This window comes from Zalophus californianus, chromosome 6, assembly GCF_009762305.2.
Source record: "Zalophus californianus isolate mZalCal1 chromosome 6, mZalCal1.pri.v2, whole genome shotgun sequence".
Classification (NCBI taxonomy): Eukaryota; Metazoa; Chordata; class Mammalia; order Carnivora; family Otariidae; genus Zalophus; species Zalophus californianus.
Genome location: NC_045600.1, coordinates 51,288,006 through 51,301,386, shown reverse-complemented (window position 1 = coordinate 51,301,386; position 13,381 = coordinate 51,288,006). Strand labels below are relative to the sequence as shown.

The window sequence follows — 13,381 nt, the reverse complement described above, 5'->3', positions numbered from 1 at the left end:
AGCACCTACAGATTGTAAACTCTCTCTAGGGTCCTTTAAAGCAGATAGTTGATTTGGTGTCATTTTCTCTTTTCTGTTGGTTCTACTGGGACTCAGATACAAGCAATGTGAACTCGGTTGTCAACCTATGACCTTTCTGTGAAGAAGATTGGACTGTTGTCTCCTGAGGGTAAGATAATGTAAGGCTTGTCTGAGGAAACCTTTTGCATTCATAAAGAACTGTCCAAAGGCTGATAATTGGAGGTGATGGGAAATTCTAAAATCAATGTGCAGAAATTTATAAGGAAAACATAAGCAACAAGATTAAGAATGGATCTTTTAGTTGAAATACCACTAATGCTTATTATTATTTTCATCCCTATTGTTTATTTTCCATAAACAACAACAATCTTTTCTCTACAAATCTTAGATTTTTTTCTAGCTCTTTTTTTAATTCAAAGTAAGGATAGCTGCATAATTTATGTCTTGACTACAAACAAAACTTTTGACATATTTCCCTACTGTCCCAAGTTAAAAGTGTTTGGATTAGAACTGCAGTAACTTTCTCTATAAATCACAAATGGATTGTTTCATTCGCACTTGAAGGAAAGTTTCATTTGCCATTAAAATTCTGCTTTGATACAAAAATTATTTCTCTCGTACTCTATATTCTAAAAATTGGATAAACATTTTAAAACTATTTAAAATATTTAAAAAGTATTTATTTGTCAGTAAATAAGATTTATTGGTGAGCATGTCAGACCAGCATGGTCAAAGGAGTCAATGCTGTCAAAGAAAGACCTCAGGAGTGCAGAGCTCGCCACTTGTCCAGACGGCCGCGATTGGGAATGTATTTGACTCCACAGCCGTCAGGGATGAGGCGCTTCTTGGCCACTTTGTCTTCAAATTCATTAGCATTAAACTTGGTAAAGCCCCACTTCTTGGAGATATGGATCTTCTGGCACCCAGGGAACTTGAACTTGGCCCTGCGTAAGGCTTCAATCACATGTTCCTTATTCTGAAGCTTGGTGCGGATGGACATGATGACTTGGCCAATGTGGACTCTGGCCACTGTGCCCTGGGGCTTTCCAAAGGCACCTCGCATCCCTGTCTGGAGCCTGTCAGCCCCAGCACAGGACAGCATCTTGTTGATGCGGATGACATGGAAGGGATGAAGCCGCACTCGAATGTGAAAGCCATCCTTGCCACAACTTTTCACCATGTACTTGTTGGCACAAATTCGAGCGGCCTCCAGGGCTTCAGAGGAGAGCTGCTCATATTCATCAGATACCATGTGGCCACAGAGTGGGAACTCATCCACTTTTGCCTTCTTCCGACCCAGGTCAAAGATGCGGATCTTGGCATCAGGGACACCTCGGCAAAAACGAGACTTTGGATACGGCTTGTTCTTACAATACCGGTAACAGCGAGCTGGTCTACGGCCCATAGCAACACCAGGAACGTCTGCACACGTGGAAGAGAAAGAGGCGCGCTCTCCCACGCCTGCGCATGCGCCTTATATACACTGCCCATCTTCCCTGTGGGAACCATAGAGTCCTGATGACGACAGGAAGACACTCTTTCAGGACATCCCCACCATGGATACAGCAACACTCTATGCCTCTGTTGGCACATGAGCAGAGCCGATAGTGGCTAGGTATATTCCCCTGTGGGTTGCTGGGTAGCGAATTGGGCTTTGCCACAATAGCCAGAAAAACACTTGTCTTCCTGCTGTCCATCTTGGGTATCGGTCCTTTGCCCTAGGCTTTGTCTTAAGTACAAAAGATATATTTTCAGTAAATAAGGAAGGTGTCTCCAGCTATGCAATATAGTTTGTGTCTGCTTTGTCTAAATAATCAATTTTCCAGAACTCTTATTTCCCACCAGCATTTATAGATCAATTGCTATTTCTCAAAGAGTATGTGGTTTCCTTCTCTAGGTAAAGTGGTTTCTTGGCATAGGCTGTCTGATAAGGTTCAAAAAGAGATGAGAGTGGAAACATATCTATTGCATATATTGCTTGATAATTGCTTTAGAAACATGAAACTTTGGCAGTTTTATTTGGCCATATGGAATGATCTTATTATCAAAACGGCATCCACAAAATTGAAATACCAACTGAATTTTTCAACTTAAGGCTATTTGCATTTTCAAGTGTTACAGCTGCTAGAAACTATAGAAGAATAACTATTTATGCTTTATTAATCTTTTACACATGAGAATGAGTTTAATACCCTTTTTTCCTTCTAATACGAGTTTTTATAAAAGTATTATGTTTGGGATCAGAATGTGGGAAGGAGGAAAATGAAAGAGAAAGAGAATTTGTGAATACTCTGTAATCCCTACTTGAATTTTTGTAGTTTTGTTTTGATTCCTTAGTGCTGTTTCACAAATCCATGACATGGAACAAAGTCCTTCCAGTGTGACTATACTCCACTCATGCTTTCTCGTTAAAAGGGACACAAATAGGGGCACCTGTGTGGCTCAGTCAGTTAAGCATCTGACTCTTGATTTCAGCTCGAGTCTTGATCTCAGAGTTGTTAGTTCAAGCCCCATGTTGGGCTCCACAGCCAGCGTGGAGCCCACTTAAAAAATAAATAAATAAAATAAAAAGGGAAACAAGTTCTGACAAAATAACTCCTATCCTTAAAGTGATTGGGGTTTACAAAAATATCCATATCAGGATAGAAATATTAAAACTCCCAATTTAGAGAACTTTTCCATATTATATTAAAGCTTGCTTATGTCTCCTTTCTTCTTTTATTTCTACATTCCTATTTTCCTCAAATAGGTCTTATTTACTGTGTAAGCCTGAATACAGAGAGAAAGCAGCAAGGAAGTTTGTATCACTCTCACTGGGCTTACAAGTGTAGGAAAGGATTTGAATGCTCCTCAAATAATATATCATCATATTGCTAAGTACAAAATGTGCCAAAAAGGAAAAGCAGAGCCCTGAGAGCCTGGGATGAAGCCCTGAGCTAGCCTGAGGAATGGACGGGGACAAACTTTATCAAAAAAGAGATTTCATATAGTGACTATGGATGCGGGTCTTGGCATATGCGGAGGCTCTGAAGCAGGCAAGAACCTGAACCACTTCAGGAACTAAAGTAAGGCCAGTATGACTATGAGTGAGGGGGTTAGTGGCATAATATGAGTATAGTATGTGTATGAGGGGGGCCTTGTGTGTTATGCAGGGCCCAATTTACCAAATTAGGTATTCTTCTAAGACTGTTGAAGAGCTTTACACAGGTTTTATCACTCTTGTTGTATATAATATAGTTAATATCACTTTTTAAAATCTTTTTTATCACTCTTTTTTAGATCTTTTTTATCTTTTTTATCACTCTTATTGTAAATAATATGGTGAATATCCTTCTTGTTGTATATAATATAGTCAATAGACTGGAAGGGGCAAAAAATGGATGCAGGGAGGTCAGGAAGAAAGGCTTTGCAAGACTGAAGAAAAGAAATGAGGATAGCATGAACATGCTTTTAATATCTTTAACATTATAAACATGTTTGCATCTGTTTCTACTACTACATGCCTAGAATCTATCATCATCCTGGGGGAAAGGAGTCTGTGAGTTAAAAGGAATATAGCCAAACAGAGGTCAATTACCATCTCCATCACTGACACTTGTCTAAGTCCTACTTTGTGTTTTCAAACCCCTAGAATTCGCTGACCAACAGATGTTGTGTTATCAGGGCTTGTTTGCATAATCCTTTTTCCTTAATCCTAAAGGTGACCAATCATGGTTTGCTGGAATTGTACCAGTTTTAGCATTGAAGCCCTGTATCCTCCAAAACACCTTAGTCCCAGGCAAAATGGAAAGGTTGGTCACCCTATTACGTTTATGCATGGGGCCCCTTACAGTTGCAGGACAAAGTCAGGGGGCAGGAAGAGAAGGTGAGAGCCAGACTGGGATTCTCCATTTATACTTCTTTCCCTAGCCTTGTAAGTATTAGAGGGAACCCTGCTGAAAATGGATGAGCCACACTATTCTATTTAAATGTTAAAAGCATTACCCTCCATCAATTCCAAAATTTTGAATGTCCCCTATCTTCTGGCTCCTGGCACCCACAATGTGCGTCATGCTAAGAAAACCTTGCAAAAAAGTATAAAACTTGCCTGTTTTGAAGTAGCCTGAAATATAGTCAAGAAGATGATATATGGAAAATCTGATTTTTTTTATTTGCTAAATTTATTACTTTCATAAGTGCAATAAACTTTTAGGAAAGAGAGACACTGGTGCCTTATCAAATAGATATGGCTTAAAGAATGAGTAGGATATATGTAGGTGAAGGTAAGGAATAAGACAAGAAGGGGGCATGACAATTACATAAGACTTTTAAGAGCTGTGGAAACAAGGAGCATGTCTATATGGCTCACTGTTGGTCACCTGTTTTTGGCAAATCATGTGACCCATAATAACAAATGTTTGAATGAATGCACAACACTACTGAGGTACAGTGGTGTGTTGGTAAGTATTTAACAGCTTGCTCATTGGGGAGCAGGGGCAGGGAGAGGAAAACCACAACTTCCATTGTTAACTGACCTCTGTGGTGTAAATACTCCATCATCAATTTCAGTCACGAATGTCATATCAATGAAGATGTAGATGGGGACAGATGCACACAATCAACTTTTGTCAGCCAATATTAGCTGGCTCCAGCATGCCACCATTTAGCTCTGCATACCCAGGAAAAATAGAAATAACAAACTTGGCTGAAGCTAATAATGCATAATCTGGGAAAGTAAATTTGGGGATGTGTCTGAGAGATCATTTTCTAGGAATCCTTAGAAAGGAGGCAGGTAAACACGTTTGGACTTAATGATTCAGCTTTGACTCTGAAGAATTCTTTCCTCCATGGTTTCTTTTTCCTATTCTCCAACTTCGGTGTAAGAGGTCTGCAATATTCTGTACAGGCATACCTCAGAGATATTGGGAGATCAGTTCCAGACCACTGCCAGAAAGTGAAAAGTGAATATTGTAATAAAGTGAGTCAAATTAATTTTTTGGCTTCCCATTTCATATAAAAGTTATGTTTACACTATACTATGTGTACACTATACTGTTAAATGTACAATGGCATTATGTCTAAAAAAATACACACCTTAATTTAATAATATTGCTAGAAAATGCTAACCATCATCTGAGCTTTCAGTCTATCATAATCACTGGTCACAGATAACAATAAGAAATATAATAATAATGAAAAAGTTTTCAATATCGTAGGAATTGCCAAAATGTGACACAGAGACACAAAGTGAGCAATGCTATTGGAAAAATGGCACCAATAAACTTGCTCAACACAGGGTTGCCACAAACCTCTAATATATTTAAAAAAATGTCATATCTGTGAAGCACAATACAATGAGGCACAATAAAACAATACACAGCTGTACTTGTTGATTAGGTATGCATTAAGGCAGATTTTAAGTACTTGGAATTAACACTAGACAATCACATTTCTTCTGCCTTCATGCAAAGACTGGAAGAGAATAGTCCTATGTATCAGTTCAATGCAGCAATTTCTTTCCTTTTTTAACATCGCAATACAACCATTTCACAAAGAGCTAAACGTGGACTTTAGTCTCAAAGAAGATTATGCATTGGAGTCTAATATACTAATACTGATAAGCACCCTGGATGTCCTCTCCTGCGGCTGGAACCATCTGCATTGTTGATCACTGAGTCATTTTGTAGTGTCTCATCACTTGGTGTTTGATGGTGTATTGTGATTAAGAGATCATGTTCCTGCTTGGGCTCTCAATGAGGTGTGAAGTTTCCATTGATGATAAACAGTCATTTTTATCTGTGTTTCTTAGTAACTTCACACTGGGAACTGTAATCTCAAAATGTCTGATAGCCTAGATGAACAACTTGATATTTTCCTAGAGTTGTGTAGTGAATGTAAGAGTCATGGTTATGGCTGGCTTTTCTTCAAAGTCAGCTGATTATGTCTATTGTGATGGCTAATGGGTGGTCATGCTGCCTGTCTCTCATGCACCTGTTTCACAATGGTCCTCTTATGTATTTGACAAATGCACATTTTGTGAATAGAAGTATAGGCAGATGATTTTAAATGTTTAGTCCCAAGTGTCTAATGCATTTCCTTTTTTGGCCGATATTTCATTTTGATTTTTCTCTTTTGGGGAGTCTTTTTTTTTTTTTTTTTGGATATAGGAACTGAGTATGTACACTTACCTTCATGCTTTGGTAGTACAGCACAAGTTCCCCCCAAATGAGTGATTTTTTTATATTGTTCCATAAAATTGGAAAAAATAGGTGAGGGTGAAATCAGAGAGAAATAACACATAAGTATATGCATTAGAATTTGATTGATTTTAGTTTGTAAATTTTTACTTGTTTACTTGTTTAGGTTTCACACTTATACAAAATTTATAAGCTGCATTAATCAGATTTATATAGTAAATAATTGATGTGTAGTTTTTAAATAAATATTTAAGTAATGCTATACCAAAGATATAATTTATAATCAAAATAATGAAGATGCTATAATAAAGTATAATAATAAAAATGCTATACTAAAGATGACTCAATACAAAGAATCTACATATGTATTTAAAAGTCCTTCTCTCTTAAAAGGACTTAGTCCAATCTGAAAATTCTGATCTTGGGTTGGGGTCCTATGTGTGAGACTTGTCTTCCCACATATTGAGTGCATGGGCTTCCTGTGCTTTAGATTTAAGTACCTGTCCATTTATTTAGAAAGCATAATGTTGGGAGCAATGTTGTTTTTTCCCCCTACTGCCCTAGTTGTTTGCCAATAATATGAAGTTTATCTGGTTTACTAGGTTTACAGACATGCATGAGCAAATATTTAGTTAGATGTTGATATTATTTAATCATTTATACCAAAACACTCAATGGTATTTTAGGTTAAATGAATCTTGTATGTTTAGTAGACAATATCTTTATCCACTGAACAATTTTTTCTTAATAAAAGCAAACAAGCTTAGGAATTAGATATACGAGTTCTTTAATTATGAAATAAGTATTCTAATTGACAAAGTACTGACTTTGGAAGGCTTTCTTTTTTTTTTAAGATTTTATTTATTTATTTGACACAGAGAGAGAGGGAACACAAGCAGGGAAAGTGGGAGAGGGAGAAGCAGGCTTCCCGCTGAGCAGGGAGCCCGATGTGGGGCTCGATCCCAGGACCCTGGGACCATGACCTCAGCCAAAGGCAGACGCTTAATGACTGAGCCACCCAGGTGCCCCTGGAAGGCTTTCTTAAAAATTCTGTCTCACCTGTCAAACATTTTAATCCATTCGTGTTTTGGTCTTCTTCTACATCAGCAGATACGGAGGACTAGATCAGAAATAAAATGCCATACTATTTAGAATACATGGTAAACCACTACATTATTGATCAGCCTAGTCCCTGTGTAAAGAATTTGGCTTTGCCCAAAGCTTCTGGGAAGTAATTTCTAGGGTTTTCTGTTTGCCTAGGGAATTTGGTGATACTAGATAGTCTAACAATATAATTTAGGTTGAAGGCTGACAGTGCCAGAGAAACCAACAATATGAAGTAGGTCTTTGGGTCAGTGTTATTAATTGATCTGGAGACTTTCAATTATCATGTGCACAATCAGTCATGACTACATAGTGGATCCTCGATAAAACTCTGAACACTGGGGCTTGGACAGGTTTTCCTGGTTGGTTTCAATGCCTATTGTTACAAATTAATGCTAGAAGAGTAATATATCCTAACTCAGTAGGGAGAGGGTAAGGAAGCTCCTTGGTCTGGTAATTCCCTCAGACTCTACCCATTGTACTTCATTCCTCTGCTGATTTTTAATCTGTCTTCCTTCCCTGTAGTAAATCATAACCATGAGAATAATTCCCTTCAATGAGTTCTGTGAGTCCTTACAGTGAATTATCAAACCTGAAGTTCGTTTGGGGAATCCCCCAAACTTGTAGTCGATGTCAGAAATGGGGAAAATCTTTGGAAGTGTGCCTTCTAACTTCAAGGTTATTTCAAACTCTCTGTAATTTCCATCCTTCACCCCCACAGACCTAATAAACCATTTATAAATGGTGGGGGCACTGCAACATAAAGGAGAATGGAAATCTAGTTTATAGTGCCTAGTAGAGTTGAAATATAAAAGGCTAACAAGAGGAACTAAAGATTGTCTCAAAAAGTCATTTTTTCTGCTTAAAAATATAATGCATGTTTATTGAATAATTAGCATATATGCATGACAAAAATATAGAGATATAGACTATTAAAGATTTGGACATGTTTTCTTACAATAATTTTATATGTACCATTCTTATGTCCTGATTTTTATATTACTTTTAGGCATTTTTTATAAGAATAAATGTACTTCATATTATTTTAATAATGACAAAATACATTTTATCATATGCTAAGTTATAGATCCATATATGGACAGATATATGGCTTCTTGATTATCTATTTTATTATCCTATTTATATATTCATGAACTACTTCTATAGAGCTCTAGCAAAAGCAGCTTCAATTTATTTATTGGTTTAACTGAAGGTCAACATCCAGGAACTAATTGGTCATAAATAAAGGCTGGCTTCTTTGACAAAGTAATATTTTATAATGAGGCTTCTCATCAGTCACTCAAGCAGCAAAATGTGGATTAGCCACAAAGAGTGCCAGTGACCAGCACTAAAAAAATTACGATGCATGTAGCAACATGAATTAAAATCAGCAAAATAAACCCACAACCTGCCAATTTTGGGTCAGTCTTGATTTCAAAGAAATAAGAATTCTTAATTCTCTACTGGACAGTAGGAGGGTTTGTAAAATTCTGACTAAATCTAGAAGATAATTGTTTTTTATTTCTCCATGGGATTGCATAAAATACTATTTTAAAATAGTTCTAAAGACAATTTAAAGGAATTCAGGAGCAGAGTGTATACTAAAGCTTTACCTCCCTCATCATCTTAATTGAAAGCTACCTATATCCTTTATGGAATGAGGCAGATTATTTTTGCATGAATTTTAATTAAAAAAAAAGTGTGTCTTAACAAATTCATTTGAATAGGTCATTCTAACATAATTAAATGATATTACCAAGTTGTTTCTGTAAAATTTAGTAAGTTTTGAGGATCCCTGTGTGGAAGTTCACCATAATACCACAACATATCTTGTATATATACAATAAGAGTAAAGCTATGTTCACGGATGACATGTATCTCATTAATCTATAAAAATATTTTCCCATACATCACTTAACTCAATTCTCCAAAATAATTATCTTAAAAGGCATACAAAAACAAGTTAACCTAGTATTTTGGTGAGAATTTTTGCATCCATGTTCATCAGGGATATTGGTCTGTAATTCTCCTTTTTGATGGGGTCTTTGTCTGATTTTGGGATCAAGGTAATGCTGGCCTCATAAAATGAGTTTGGAAGTTTTCCTTCCATTTCTATTTTTTTGGAACTGTTTCAGAAGAATAGGTATTAATTCTTCTTTAAATGTTTGGTAGAATTCCCCTGGGAAGCCATCTGGCCCTGGGCTCTTGTTTGTTGGGAGATTTTTGATGACTGCTTCAATTTCCTTAGTGGTTATAAATCTGTTCAGGTTTTCTATTTCTTCCTGGTTCAGTTTTGGTAGTTTATACAACTCTAGGAATGCATCCATTTCTTCCAGATTATCTAATTTGCTGGCACATAGTTGCTCATAATATGTTTATCTTGTCATTTGCAATGACATGGTTGGAACTAGAGGGTATTATGCTAAACGAAATAAGTCAATCAGAGAAAGACATGTATCATATGATCTCAATGATATGAGGAATTCTTAATCTCAGGAAACAAACTGAGGGTTGCTGGAGTGGCAGGGGGTGGGAGGGATGGGGTGGCTGGGTGATAGACATTGGGGAGGGTTTGTGCTATGGTGAGTGCTGTGAATTGTGTAAGACTGTTGAATCACAGACCTGTACCTCTGAAACAAATAATACATTATATGTTAAAAGAAAAAAAAAAAGATAGTAGGAAGGGAAAAATGAAGAGGGGGAAATCAGAGGAGGAGATGAACCATGAGAGACTATGGACTCTGAGAAACAAACTGAGGGTTCTGAGGGGTGGGGATGGGTTAGCCTGGGTGATGGTTATTAAAGAGGGCATGTATTGAATGGAGCACTGGGTGTTATATGCAAACAATGAATCATGGAACGCTACATCAAAAACTAATGATGTAATGTAGGTGATTAACATAACATAATAAAATAAAATTAAAAAAACAAAAAATTAAAAAACAAGTTAACCTGATTTTCAAAATGAAAAAGTAATACTCAGAAACATTACATGACTCACCCAAAAATAAAATTTGGTAAGTGGTGGATCCTGAAGAAAACTCAACTCATTTGTGAACACAAAAACTTTTCTCCTTCAAAATTTAACATCAGAGGTCAGCACAACTGTATAGGCTATCACTTAGCATCTGAAAGTTGAGCTGGCTCTAAGATGAATTATGAATCAATTGTATGGCACATCCAGGGTCTGTGGGTCTGAAATCAATACAATTTTGAGGGTCCTCTTTAAGAAAAAGAATGCAAATTATCAATACAAAATTAAATACAGAGCAAATATTTACTTAGAATGAGAAAATAAATTGTAAATTATGAGTAGCAATTAAACAAAACTTACAGAACAAAGTTTTAAAAATAATATATTTTCATCAACTGCCTGATCTATTTTTAAAATCTTTCTTATATTTTCTGGCTACATATTCTTTGATCTCCTCCCCATTGGCTATTATTTTTAATATTTTTATGAACTTTAGATACTCAAGTCAGTTTTTCCTCCAGTAAGATTGTTGAAATTTGTACTAATAACATATGAAGTTTTCTCAGTCTCACAACTGAATATTATTAATGCCATGCACAACTTTAGGATTGTTCTCAAATTGAGAAAACCCTTTTCTCTTTCCACATATGAACTATAATATTTCAAGGAAGTTCAACTTTTTCTGGGTAATGACTATTCTCAAATATTAACAAACAACACTTGAGAACCAGATTACAGTTGATATACTCCTTGTAATACAGTGATGAGAGGGCTGGAAACCACTCATCTAAGTTGTACTCATAAGAGCTGACTGTGTGCATCTCTTCCTAACTTTGAGTTCAGTGACATGATATTGGTAGATTAAAGTGGCCATGGTGGGAGTATTTATACCCTTGGCAAAACCAGAAATTGGGGCTTTTGTTTACTTTTTTTTCCTGAAGAACCAGTTATTAAACATGTATTAACACACCACTGTTAATACCTTCTCCAAAGTTACATGTTTCCTTCACTGGTTTAGTGTTTCATGTCAGGTCAGCCTGAAATTTAAATCTTTTACTAATGGGCTCAAACAATTCATTATTCTCCTTTAATTGCATTGTAAAAACAATCCAAAGGGCTATTTATAACTTCAATTAAAATTTTTGCTTAATTAAATCTATTGATGTGATCTGAAATTTGTTTTGGCAGTAATTTGGTTCTTGATTACAGAATATTTTTATTGATATTACTTATCATTTTTGCATTTGTCTTGTTATCTATCCATCCACTAATTGTCCTCAGTTATTTAATAAATAAATTTGAGAGTATTGCCAAATAAAGAGTGTTTTTCACTTGTTCTAAGTGAAATGCCCAAAATGTCTTTCCAAATTGCAGTTAAAAATGGTATATTTCAGCTTTCTCAATTATTTAAATAAGCACTTACCTCTTTGACCATATATCTTTGTCTCACAGTGCTGGGTGAGTAGTCACAGGGAGTAGGCAGTATACTCTTGGAAGCAATTTCAACACCAGAACAACTAGCAATAACTTATCCTTATATCATGTAACCACAAACCATATAAATATACCCTACTAAGCCCATATTAAATGCCTTCTCTAAAGCTTTCTTTTAGCCAGATCCCCATATTGCCAAGCCCACGCCAATGCTTCTGACCTCAGGGAAAGTGTGAAAGACAGGAAGTAGAAGTGCAAAAGAGACAGCAAATTGTATAAAAACAATGTATGACCTCATTGCTGCGACCCATCCTAGGACCTTGGAAGGGCCTGTATAACTGAATGTCTGTGAATCTGAAGCTTCATTAATTTTATTTGAAGTCTTTGCATTTCTGGGCAGGTAATACTACTTTCTGTTTCTTAATACCTGTTTTCACTTTTACCCCCTAAGTGATTTTCCTCTCACATTTACTTTGTATAGTCCCAAGACTTCAAAGTTTTCTAACAGTATTTATGCCATAACTATGCTCAGATCCTTTATTCACACTAAAATGTAGATAAAAGCTTCCAACTTAAAATTTTTCTCTCACAGGTTTCCAAGAGCAGAGCCTTACAAGAAAAGAACTGGGTAATAATAATACAATTTGAAGCAACAAAGAATTGGGAAGAATATTTTAGTGCATGGGACTATACAGGTGCCTCTAAATTCATGGTTTACATTCTGATTATTTGAAGGAATAAAACTATTCAGTAAATGTTGGCTTGTCATCTTAAAAAATATGGGTCCTTACCAAATGTCTTATAACAAAATAGATTCCAGATGGATCAATGACTTAAACATTAGAATAAAATAAAATACTAGAAGAAAAGACACATGACTTTATTTACAGTCTTGAAGTGGTAAAGACTTGCAGAACACAAAGAGCAGAAACCGTAAAGGAAAACTTGTGACTTCATAAAAAATGTAAACTCTCGTAAGATTAAAATAAATAAGTCAATAAGTGTATGTGTATGTGTCTGTATAGATACACACACACATGCACCCACATGCATGCACACACACTACATATATGTATGATGGGAGGGAGGGAGAATATGCATTGTGCAAAGATTCCATATAAAAGTAATATTGAAGGAGTCCTGGTTATCCATTAATGCATCCAAAACCACCCCAAATTTAGTGATGTTAAATTTAAAAAGTCATTTATTTATATGTCATGGTTCTCAATATTGACTGGTCTCATCCCAAGTTAGTTTTTTCTTGCGGTCTGTTCATGACATTGCAGTTGGATGGTTGCTGTGACCAAAATCATCTTGAAGGCTACATCACTTCCATGTTTTTTTTTTTAATTCTCTAAATTTTTTATTGTTATGTTAATCACCATACATTACATCATTAGTTTTTGATGTATTGTTCCATGATTCATTGTTTGTGCATAACAACCAGTGCTCTACGCAGAACGTGCCCTCTTTAATACCCATCACCACGCTAACCCATCCCCCCACGCCCCTCCCCCATCACTTCCATGTTTGATGATCAGTGTTTCAGGCAGGATTTCAGCTGATGTACCGGCCAGACAATGACATGTGCCTGTCCATGTGGTCTGGACTGCATCACTGCACGGTAACTGGGTTCCTAGAGCACACATCCTAAGAGAGAAATCCAAGTAGA

General features: G+C 36.2%; 1 protein-coding gene across 1 annotated transcript; it reads right to left on the bottom strand.

Moving 5' to 3' along the window:
• Positions 1–608: 608 nt before the first annotated feature.
• Positions 609–1,505, bottom strand: RPL10L (ribosomal protein L10 like). The gene is given in 2 exon segments (XM_027571614.1): positions 609–1,448; positions 1,450–1,505. Coding segments are annotated over 2 exon segments (708 nt in total). The 5' UTR covers positions 1,491–1,505; the 3' UTR covers positions 609–781.
• Between the last annotated feature and the right edge of the window lie 11,876 nt (positions 1,506–13,381).